Source organism: Cebus imitator, unplaced genomic scaffold (genome assembly GCF_001604975.1).
Source record: "Cebus imitator isolate Cc_AM_T3 unplaced genomic scaffold, Cebus_imitator-1.0 Scaffold155, whole genome shotgun sequence".
Taxonomy (NCBI): Eukaryota; Metazoa; Chordata; class Mammalia; order Primates; family Cebidae; genus Cebus; species Cebus imitator.
Window position 1 is genome coordinate 1,426,247 of NW_016107470.1, and position 12,479 is coordinate 1,438,725.

Sequence of the window (12,479 nt, forward strand, 5' to 3'; positions counted from 1 at the left end):
TTTTGTATTTTTAGTAGAGACGGGGTTTCACCATGTTGACCAGGATGGTCTCGATCTCTTGACCTCGTGATCCACCCGCCTCGGCCTCCCAAAGTGCTGGGATTACAAGCGTGAGCCACCGCGCCCGGCTGTTAGTCTTGAACTTCTGAGCTCAAGTGATCATCTCACCTTGGCCTCCCAAAGCACTACGATTATAAGCGTAAGGTACAGTGCCCAGCCAATATGCGAAAACTTTTGAACAGTGGTATTAAAACGTTTTTTAGGTTGCAGAAATATGCCTCAATTTAGGAACTGGAATAGCTCACTTTTTATAAATCATGCTCCTTGTCAGAATTTGATTTCAACTCTATAAACTCTATTTTAATAACACAATTAAATGAAAGAAACTGTGGTTTCTCCCACCCCCAGTTCAGCTTGGCTTTGGCATAATTGACATACATAAGTTAGAACTTGACCAAAAGTCTGAAGATGAAGGTAAATGGGCTCAGAGCCCAGTGGGATCCTTTCCAGGCCCCATGTGGCTTCCTCACCTTCTCGCAGCAAAACCCTCTCATAAGCCGGGAACTTGGTGCTGACAGACACGACGGCAGTTAGGTCTTCCCGACTTTTCCTCAGGTTCTTCTTCGCCCCAGACCTCTGGCCACGGGTTCTCCAGAAATCTGCCCTGTCCCCAGCATTGTCTCTCTGGGCATTCTGAACACTGGCCATTTGTTCAGCTCTGAGAGGAAACCATGGGAAGTCAATCTCCAAAGCCAGGAAATGCAGCAAACATGCATTTTGTTAATCAAATCTAGTCAATTTTATTTCTGAGCTCAGAGAAGACTCGGCTTGACAATGAAGAAGTTTCAGAGGGTGGGAAATGTGGAGACCTTGACTTCTAAATGGGAACAGTAAAAGGCTGGGTCTCTATGAAATCTACCAGAAGTGGCTCAGCAATAAATGTGAAATTTGGCTCATCCTGATATGCAGGTACACAGTACACACACCTGGAACTCCCAATCAAATGCAGGTCTCTTTTCTAGGTTCCTGCACTGTCAGCCAAACACCAAGTGTTCACTGAGGTGCATAAGCTTTTCCAAGGATGAAGACTGGGCACCAGACAAGGGTACCTTGTCTCTAAGAGGTGTGCTGGTGTGCTATGGCCATTCAGTATCTCTCTTGCACATGGTGCAAGGCAGTGGATGCTCCTTAGGAAGCTGTTCAAACAGCACATGTAACAACCAACCACATGATGCTAAATTTACTCACAACCAACCAGCTGGTGGCTATTTATAGTTCAGGCTGCTCCCCATAAACAAGAAATAGATGATGACAAGTAATGAACTCATGTGGGGTTTCCTTTTGAGTGTGTGTGGAGGGTTTCTGTAGTTTTCTGCAGGGGGAAGTATTAAAAGGGATGTGTGAAAATACAATCTCTGTTACCTGCTCTTGTTAGGGATTAAGCCTTTCTCCAACTCGTTCCCAATCCTCACAGCCAGCCAGTGGCCCAGCTTGCCATCATACAGCGTGTCTACCACTCGGAAGACCTCCCCCCTGGTGAAGGCCAGGCTCTGTGGAGTTTCCTTCTCACATTCAAAGTGACTTCTTATAAAAAATGAATCTCCTCTGCCACATGCCAGGATGTCTCTATACACTGAAAGACAAGAGCATCATTTGCTGCATTCAGCTTAGTAAAAGTATTAGACACTCAACACAGCCTCTCCTATCTCTGATCTCCCTTTTACCTTCTTTCCATTCAGTACACAAGCCCTATGGGAGTCACAGCTCCAACAGGAACAGGGACGAATAACGAACTTCATGGCTTGCTGCAATGGTTAGTTTTATTTTAACATGATCGGGCCATGAAATGACCAGATATTTGGTCAGACATTATTCTAAGTCTTTCTCTGAGGGTGTTTTTGAATGAGAGTAACATGTAAATGGGTAGACTGAGCAAAGAAGAGCACCCTCCCCAATGCAGGTGGGCTTCATCCAATCAGCTGAGGGCCTGAAGAGAATAACAATCAGACCCATTCTCAGTGAAGAGGGAACTAGTCTTCCTGCCTGATGGCCTTCAAAAGGCGACGTGAGCTCTTTTGCCTGCCTTTGTACTAGAACTACACATCATTGGCTCTCCTGGTTCTCAGGCCTTCAGACTGAGACTAGAACTAAATCACTGGCTCTACTGAGTCTCCACCTTGCCCGTTTTCACTGCAGATCTTGGCACTTGCCAGTCTCCATAATTATGTGAGCCAACTCTTTATAATAAGTCTCTTTCTCTCCTATTGATTCCAGTATCTCCTATTGGTTCTGTTTCTCTGGAGATCGTTGATTAACACAGTTGCCAATCAAGCTCTGAAGCAAAGAAGATACTGTCAACCCCCACTTCACAGATGGGAAAGGCCTGGAAAGGTGAAACAACTTGTCGGACTGGCCAGGGGTGACAGGGGCACCGGTCAGCAGCCACGGCCTTTGCACCTGGCGTATGTTAAACTCCAGGCAGAAGGTAAGGCTGCATCACTGTTCAGAAGGCAGTTTTATTCCAAATTGACACATCTAGTAAAATTATTTCAGTGCATGCATAGAAAACATTTTTATGGAAAGTTAAATGGCACCCACATTTTCTTCACACACCTAGGACTCAAGGACTAGGTGCTGAGATCCATCTCAATTTTTAAATACCCAGATTTGCCTATTCTGGTACCAAGACACCTCTCTCATCCTTCCCACTCCCCACCACGGCTAAACTAAAAGACCAAACCTGCTCACCATCGGCTCGGCTCTGAGCTAAAATGGTCACCATTTCACCTTTAGGGATTTCTAACAGGTAGAGAACAGCATCCTCCCGCACTAGTCCTCTGAAATCCTGTGTGTTCACCTATTAGACAGGATAAACAGAAAAAGAAAAGGAAAAACAGAGATGTTTACCGTAAGGTACCACTGAGCCTTTTGTTTGTTTTCATCAGGGCCTGCCCAGAGCAAAACCAAGATGTAAATGAGTCCTTAATGTCACTATTCAAGCCCTCCCGCCCAGCACCTTGCTATGGGCCTGGGTATGTGGGCATCACTAAACATTCCTGCCTCCCCACACTGCCAACCGCATTTATAAGAAATTGAAACAAGGATCTGTCACCAGATCAGATTAGAACTGCTTGTGGTTGTTTCTCTCTCTCTTCCTCTGGGAGTCTCTCCCAGAGGAGGCTGAGAAAGTAACACACAAGTATGAAACCGATAACTATGATGCAATAGGGAGCGGCAGGGTCTGTGGCAAATGAACATGCTGGCCCAGCATTCACGCTAATTTTAAACTGGTTCAAATAAAAGTGTGCAAATAAAGATTGTGACCAATTCCACCTTTCTCCTACAGCTTCTATCACCTAAAAGTGTTTAACGTGTGTTTATAAAATTGAAAGGCATTTATAAAATTAAAGAGCATCGGCCTTATAGTTAGAAAGCAAGTAAAATAGAAATGTAGCACAAAGAACAACACATTTTGAAATCATAGTTCTATATCTGTAAATCTATTTTAAAACAGAATTATAAATAATCAAAATGCAAAAATCATCTTAAAATACCTGATATGTTAATAATATTCTGTAGAAATGAAAAGAAGATATAAAATTCCTATGAAATATTTTCTTCAGTCATTGACAATTACAGAATCCTTTTAATCACAAGAGTAATGCTTTATTTTTTTTTTTTATTATTATTTTTTTTGAGACGGAGTTTCACTCATGTTACCCAGGCTGGAGTGCAATGGCGCGATCTCGGCTCACCGCAACCTCCGCCTCCTGGGTTCAGGCAATTCTCCTGCCTCAGCCTCCTGAGTAGTTGGAATTACAGGCACACACCACCATGCCCAGCTAATTTTTTGTATTTTTAGTAGAGAAGGGGTTTCACCATGTTGACCAGGATGGTCTCGATCTCTTGTCCTCGTGATCCACCCGCCTCGGCCTCCCAAAGTGCTGGGATTACAGGCTTGAGCCACCGCGCCCGGCGAGTAATGCTTTATTAAACAAGAAACTTATCCTTAGTTAGGCCTTAATTAAGGCCAAAATTTATGATTAAGTGAAAGTAGGCATTAGACTAAAACTAATTTGGTGCTTTTAAAATAAAGTGATTTGCTAAAGCAATTGAGTTAACTTTTCCTTTGAAACATATTTAGTATTTAAGGTACCGTCATTTGTACCTCTCTGTCCCCTAATTAGGGATCAACCCATTTTGGTATCCTTTCTTGTGTCATTTGTTTATTTACATCTGTATCTATATATGGCCATATGTCTACTTTTATATGTACCATATAGGCTTCTATTTATTTATTTAAATAAGATGGGGCCACAAGGCTGGGGGAGGACCTTGGAAGTCCTTCAGTCCATCTCTCCGGCCAGGAGAGATTGATCTTCAATCAGTCTCGATCACAGTCTTCAACAGCCAAAAACTATCATGGTCAAAATCAAAGCACACATGGTAGCGACATTTTTAAAATCTACATGGTTAATAACCAAACTTAGAAGTCTTTTTTCTCTTTTCCATCCCATAAAAGTTTCTGAAAGAGAAATGACAGCTCTATCAAATAAACGATAAGCAAAGAAGTAGCTAAGCCAAGCAGGAATAAACAAAAGCACATTATTGATAAGGAGCACACATATCCTGCTTTTGCCTTCATTCCACACTTCAGGCTATCACCTTTGCAAAACAAAGAGCCACACTTGAAACTCCACAACAGAAGAAAGAGATTAGCATGTGTATAAGGCTCACTTTATATATTCAATTTGGCCATGAAAAGGAGCACTGAAACAAATTAGAGTGCAAAAAGGCTAGCGCAGCACTTTTCTACTTGAAGGTTACATTGAACAGTCCTATCCAATAAATATCCTCTTTGATTCGCTGTTTAGTAGTCTACAGGGTCTAGCTGTGTCTGCTGTGAGCCTGAAGACGATCCTGTATCAGCCACAGCTTAGTATTGTGCAGCAGCTCTCTGCCCTGGTAGGCAAACTCAATCTTTTTCACTCCTTTCTAGAACTGAATGCTTCTTTTGTAGTTAACAGAAAATTTATTCGCACCCAAGAAATGAGGACCACCTACTGCCTGACCTCCATATGGGATGACTGCAAAAGAAACCAGTTCCCAGAGTTCCTTCCTTGTTGCCAGGGTGATAACAGGAAACAAAACACCTTAAGTGTAGATGCTGATACCATGACTCTTTAATCCATCTGAAGTGACATTCCCCTTCTAACAACAACTTACAGATAGATCTGATTGCCATGCCTCTAGGTGAATTCACTACTTTTCTTCCCGAAAATTTAGAAAATCTCCTACCCCCTCAAAGTACAAAAATATTTTATCGTTGAACCTTAATGCATAAAAGCTCCAACTTTCTAGCTGTCATTCTATGGCCTCACACTAGTTGGGAAAAATACCTTTTTTCTTCATTAGCATATATGCCAAGAGTAAACTGGTATGAGCCAGCATTCAAATGGGGTTTTCATTGGTAACATTTGGTGAGTGGTATTTCCTAGGATCATGCGGCACCACGAGGTTGCACAGGTACATTTAGTCTTCTAGGATCCTGGCCAGGGCCAAGGAGGGTCTAGAATTTCACTGGAAAGTTTTGCAAAGCTCATGATCAACGTATGTCCTTCATCGGCTCCAGAAATGAAATCCAAACTACTGCAATGGGGCCAAGAAGGAAGGGGACCGCCTGTGTTTGTACTTTGCTGCCTGCTTCCTTGAGAATTCTAGAACTTTTTTCTCCCATCTCCCTGGAGCCTGGAAGCCCCCATCAGATGCCTCAGTTTACTACATATGGACTTTTAACTAACATTAACAAGAAAAAAAAAAAACAAACTCATACATATATAAGAACTGCAATTTTGCAGAAGCAGAAAGAAATTCCAATGAAGACAGTTCCCAGCTCACCCCTGTAATCCCAGCACTTTGGGAGGCCCAGGTGGGCGAATTTCTTGAGCTCAGGAGTTCGAGACCAGCCTGGGCAACATAGCTAAACCCTGTCTCTACAAAAAAGACAAAAATTACAAGTGCGCCTGTAATCTCAACTACTAGGGTGGCTGAGGACCAAGGAGACAGAGGTTGCAGTGATCTGAGACAGCACCACTGCACTCCAGCCCGGGTGACAGAGTGAGACTGTCAAAACAGATAGTTCCATAGTACTCTATATTTTTATTGTAAGGAGATACTTGATGTTCTTGAAATTTATTCTGAAGTCAACAAAGAATGCCATACACACACACACACACACACACACACACACACACACACACACACACAAATGTCAAGTTGAGTTATTTTTAAATTCTTTAACAGATTATACAAACACATAGTAACTTAAAAGTATCAATATTTGATTAACCAGGAATTCCCTTTCCCTTTCCTGGACAATTTTAGACGTAAATAACATTGTTATTTACAGCTATTTGTTATCTTCCAATAAGAAAAAAGAATGGACAATGACCATCAGATATTCTGTGCGAGGAAACTCTGCTAGGTGCCTTGTAAGTGTTACCTGGATCTTCCCAGGGTCCCTGTGAGGCAGGTATTCTCATCCCCATTAAACAAATACGGAAACTCAAGTCTCTGGGTGAACCAGGGTCACAGAACTAACGAGAGCTTGGGATGAAATTCAAATCACCCAGTCTGATGCCAACATCTACCTTTGTTCAATTACAGGACACTGCCTTAAGATAGACAGCAGGCAGGGGGAACACAGTGAAAAAGCAAAAGTGAGAAAGACCTTTTTGAAAAATCTTTCCTGTAAGTGCTTACTGAGAGTCTCAATGTTTTCACGTTAATCAAATTAAGTTTAAACGCTATCAATTTTCACAGATACATGGATGAGTTCTGGGTTCCAGGACTGAGAAGACAGGACCCATTTGAGGAATACAGAGACTTCAATGCTGGACATCAACAAACTGGCAGCTGTTCTATTTCACCAGCTGAACCACTTTCTCTTCCCTTACGGAAAGAACACCCAGAAAAGCACACTCCTTACAAGTAACTTCTAGAAACAGAGCTGGGCTGTTCTTACCTTCAGAATCTGGTCTCCTTCTTGAAGTCCCTCTTGCTCCGCTGAGGTCCCCTCTTGAATTCCAGCAACAAATATCCCAACATCATTGCCACCAGCCAACCGGAGGCCCACGCTGTCTCCCTTCTTGAACCTTACCATTTTGGTATTAGGGCTGCAATAAGTCCGTTTCAGAAAAGAAAGATGGGAGGTATATTTTAAAAAGGAGAACAAAATTAGCAAAGGAGAGATTTAATTTCTTCTAGCTACAGAGTGACTTACAGTTTACAAAGCCCTCTTGTTTTTCACATATATCTCATATATCCTACAATTTTATCTCTTGGGACCATGAGATGAGTATCAGTAGGTCCCTGCTAATGGTGAAGACACAGAATTATAGAATATTTATAGCAACTCATTCAAGATGAGAAAGCAAATAAAGGACAGAGTTAGGGCTAAAATTCTTTCAAAAGAAGGCCTGCTTGCACTGCATTCTTGTCAAATAAAGACATAGTCTGGGAACAAAGAAGCAGGATCCTAATCCATAAGCCTGCTGTCCTCAAACCCTGCTCAACCAGGAGTTCTGAATAGCAAGTGTAGAGCACAGCGTCACTCCTCCTCCCTCCCCAACACAGGCTGATCCTGGGACCATCACATCTGTACAATCATCACTGGGCACCATGGTTTAGCAATACTTCACCTATTTGGGAGTGAATTTATCTGGCAAACAAAAATATTCAGAGTAACACTCTGGAAAGGCAGCTAGACAGGCAGATAAATAGACATTAACAACACAAAGTTCACCCACTTCCACAGTTTGCTGTTCCTACAAATGATTCCTCTTTCTCATCAGCACTAGCAATAGGGGTTGGTTAAAGGTGGCTGATAGTGTGCCAAATCACCATCTAGGCAAAAAACCACTCCTCTTCTGGGTTTCAGTTAAGGAGGCAGAGCTATAAGGAAGAAGGGAAAGCAAGGAGAGACTGAAATACATACCCATATATTGCTTCATCTTCAGGACTAGGACGAAGAAAAGTTCTTGGGGCTGCTTTTGGTTGAGTAGCTATGGATTAAGAAACATCTACTGTTATCAATCTGGACTAGCAGAAGTGTGTTTCTAAATATAAAAATCACAAAATCCGCAAAAAGTGTAAGTCTATGCCACATAGATGTCATCACAAACAAAAACAAGTCTCTAAGGTGCAGTTTAACTCTGAAGAATCAGTAGGTACCAGCAGTTTCTCAAAACACAAGAGATAAAAAATGAACCTCTAAAATGCAAGGCGTACAAGAACATAGAATTTTTAATTACTTCAAAAACATAATAATGATAGTTTCCCCTTAAATATTTAAGAATATAAAATTATGATGATAATTGTAGGGTGGGGAAGGGTTAGGTGAAGAGGTCAGGATTGAGAATGAGAGAAGAGAATGACATCAACTTATCAAATACGACAACGTGTGACCACTTCTAATGGCATTTAGACAAGGCTATTATTTTCTATTTTTTCAACATCAAAAGAGGGAAAGGAAGGTCTCTTCCATATATAATTTTTTATTTCTCTCTTCCCTTTCAGCCACCCTCTGGAATTAAGTACACACTTATTTATATGTGCCTATATACATGTATGAACATATGTGTATAAACACATATATATGTATACATACATACATATATGTATACATATATACATACATATATGTGTACTATATATGTATTTACATATATATTTATAATTTCAACTTTTATTTTAGATTCAGGGCATACACATGCAGGTTTATTACAGAGGTATACTGCATGACGCTGAGGTTTGGGGTACAACTGGTCCTGTCACCCAGGTGTGAGCATGGTACCTAATAGTTATTCAACCCTTTTCATCTCCCCCTCTAGTTGTTTCCCCCTTCTAGTTGTCCCCAGTTTCTGTTATTGCCATCTTTATGTCCATATGTTCCCAGTGTTTAGCTCCCACTTAAAAGTGAGAACATGTGCTGTGTGGTTTTCTATTCCCATGTCAATTTGCTGAGAATAACGGCCTCCAGCTGCATCCATGTGGCTGCAAAGGACATGATTTCACTCTTTGTTATGGCTGTGTAAGCACACAATTCTGAACACAACTGGTGAAACCGAGTGGTCTTAAAGGCTGACCTGGGGAGTCCTCTTGGTATGTGGGTTCCTTCTTGGTCTCTGTGACAACTGCAGCTGCAATATCCCCTGTGGACTTAAAGGGAGTGGGTGTCGCACCCATCCTGGACAATCTGCTCGGCGCGTCCTCTCTGGAACTTAAGCATGTGTCACATGTTAATGTCTTATGAGATAACAATTTCATAAATATATACCTGTGTACATTCACAATGACATGTACCAGGGAAAATACATGTCACCTTACCTTGGCCTTTCCTTCAGCTTCTCACTTGAGGAATGATAATCATAATCAGAATACTGCTGGCATCTCTCCTCCGGAGAAAATGATCGGTTTGACTCTATTTCTGAGATATCTGGTTTCAAAAATAAGAAAAGGCTTTCAAATAAAATATTTAAAATATTCTCCTACCCAGAGAAATTGCATTATTCTCTGGGTGGGAAACCTGGGAAATGGAAGTGAGGTAGGCAGGAAATGTGCTATTAGTCTAATACTGTTCCCCCAGTGAAAAATGTGCTTGTTTTAAGGGAAAGGTATTAATTAATAAAGGGGAAGGCAAATTTAGAATTGTGTATTTCTCTTTTGTCTCATTTTCCATCAAAACTGCTGTGGAAGAGTCAAAATTCTATTATGACATCACAGATGCATACACTGATTCTTCCCAAGGAGCCCAGTGCTTCTCAAACTTTAAGATGCACACAAATCACCCAGGGATCTTGTTAGGACACAATTATTGAGGGGCGGTGGGGGAAGACTGAGATTTGGCAGTAGCATCCAGTTCCCTGATTAGGCAGATGCAGATGGGTTCAGGGGTTGGGAGGAGGACCACATACTGAGTAGCAAGGAAATAAACGGTAACCCCCCTAGTATGCTGGCATTATTCCTCATGCTCTTTTTGTTTTCCTGCACTGCACCATAACAGTGATCAACAACTTTTGATACACTGGAAACTGAATTAAGTTTTAAGGTTTTATAAAGAAATTCCTTAAAAAATAAATCAACAAAAGCCTGTTTTACAACTTGGTTAACTTAATGTTTTCTAAACTTTTCTGCTTAAAAGCAACAGTAGATGGTTCAGTAGGATATATTGTGATTATTTTTATTGGCAATTTTTACAAGGTTAAAATATTATCCTATGTAAAATTCATATTCAAATAATGAATATAGCTCTTTACAAGGGAAGAGGTGATGTAGACTGCTAACTAATGAATGCCATAATATTAGCCATTTTGGTTCTTTTTTAGCATCTACCTGTTTTAGCTATCCTCCAAATTGTCTTCTCTATTATAAATATTAATAGCCACTTTTAAGAATAAGCAATTAAGGCCATGCCCGGTGGCTCACGCCTGTAATCCCAGCACTTTGGGAGGACGAGGCAGGCAGATCACAAGGTCAGGAGTTCAAGACCAGCCTGGCCAACATGGCAAAATCCCATCTCTACTAAAAATACAAAAATTAGCCGGGTATGGTGTCGCACGCCTGTAATCCCAGCTACTCAGGAGGCTGAGACAGAAGAATCACTTGAACCAAGGGAGGCAGAGGTTGCAGTGGGCCAAGATCGTGCCACTGCACTCCAGCCTAGGGAACAGAGCAAGATTCCATCTCAAAAAATAAATAAAGGAAGAACAATTTGCAAATATATAAATTATATGTTTAGTTCTTTGAACCACTCAAACACACATTTTTTTTTTTTGCTGACCAGTTTTGCTTTCAGTGGTCTAATCAATAAATAGTTCTCTGAGAGTTTGCAAGTGCACCAGAATTTTATATTGAAAACCTAATTTCAATAGGCACATTAATAAGCAAATAACAAACAGTGACCTTTGAGGGTTAAGGTTTAAAGGGGTGCTTTCCTTGGACATTTAACTTCCAACTGGATAGCTACACTAAATACAAGAATGAGGAAGCAATGGCCTTCCTTACTTCCAGCTAAGCTTACAGACTCTTCCTTTACCTTCTATTTCTGAGTCACTGTCGTTTAATGGCGGGATGTTGATGAGGGTCTGCTGGCTATCTCTCAACACCACTAGCTGTAGTTTTCCTCTTGACTTTTCTATCAATTTTCGAGCATCCGTTAAAGACATGTTCTCAGTTACAGTCCCATTGATCTGTGTGTATGAAGAATGGTAATGTTAAATGCAATAAAATTATTCACAGTAGAAAATTTATATTTTCCCCTTCTAAAAATGTAAAGGCTTTGCTCAGATATTCAGATATTGGCTTTAGGATGACTTAATAAAAATGAATTGCCCTTTAAATTAAATATAATCCTGCATGCCTGGATCCCAAACACAGGTTTAAGTTACTCTGCTAATTTATTTAAGTTCCAAGCTCAACAAGATGGTTTGGTTTACTACTGGAACGTGTTTCCTGACTGGAGACGTTGACAAGACCTATAAATTATTCAGCATTCATATACAACCAACTTGCCTTCTCCTCTTTCCTTAGTTTAGGGAATAAGGACCTAAACTTTAAATAAAGAAGAAAGAAAAAAATATTCATGGAGTTTTTTGTTTTTGTTTTCTAAACTGACATTCAACTGTTCCAACCCTCCATGTCTGTTGTTTCTGAAAAAATAATCTCATTATGCTGTTCTTGCCACCTCTGTCTTATCACTGACTCTCATCGCAGCTAAGTCTCACTGTGTTGGTGCTTGAATGTGGAAATGCAGGCTATGAACACCGGTATGCGCACTATTGTTCTCTGCCCTCATCTACCCACCTTGAGAATTATGTCTCCTTCGTGAAGGTTGCCATCCTTAGTTGCCAGACCCGTTCTGGTCATTTCCTTTATGAAGATCTGACTCCCAAGCCGGAGACCATACTCTAGGAGACAAACACATAAACATACACATATGTCATCAACTTGTTCAGAAAACTTAGTCTGGTTTATAGGACTATTTTAAAATAAGAAATATAAAGTTAATTTTGTATCTAGGAAATTCTGTATGATGACTCAACGCTTCAAAAAAGTCAATGTCATAAAAAACAAAAGAGATAGAGGAACTGTTCTAGATTCAAAGAGACATAAAAACCAAATGCAACGTATGAACCATCATAGATCCCTGATCCAGTGGGGGGGGGGGAACAAATTACATGATTTTGGAGCAATCTGAAAAGAAATTATTATATATGAAAGGGATATTAATGTTAATTTTCTTAAGTGTGATAATGGCATTACAGTGACTGATGTAGGAGAATATTCTTATTTCAGAGTGGAAGATACCTCTGAAATATGTATAGGTAATGGTGAGTTGCTGCAACTTACTTAAATAGTACCAAAAAACCCACTGAGAGAGATACAAGGCGGGTGATAGAGTAGAAGGAAAGAAAAAAAAA

The 12,479-nt window shown here is 40.6% G+C and overlaps 1 protein-coding gene across 9 annotated transcripts in view; it reads right to left on the minus strand.

Moving 5' to 3' along the window:
- Positions 1-12,479, minus strand: part of TJP2 (tight junction protein 2) — a 138,690-nt gene that overhangs the window by 19,024 nt on the left and 107,187 nt on the right. For all 9 annotated transcript variants that reach the window (XM_017543429.2, XM_017543432.2, XM_037743822.1 and 6 more), the window contains 9 exons: positions 11,863-11,966; positions 11,096-11,249; positions 9,388-9,496; positions 9,147-9,280; positions 7,997-8,063; positions 7,025-7,175; positions 2,749-2,857; positions 1,423-1,633; positions 531-718 (listed from right to left, as the gene is read on the minus strand). In XM_017543429.2, the coding sequence (XP_017398918.1) occupies positions 531-718; positions 1,423-1,633; positions 2,749-2,857; positions 7,025-7,175; positions 7,997-8,063; positions 9,147-9,280; positions 9,388-9,496; positions 11,096-11,249; positions 11,863-11,966 (1,227 nt within the window). The remainder of the gene's footprint in view (positions 1-530; positions 719-1,422; positions 1,634-2,748; positions 2,858-7,024; positions 7,176-7,996; positions 8,064-9,146; positions 9,281-9,387; positions 9,497-11,095; positions 11,250-11,862; positions 11,967-12,479) is intronic.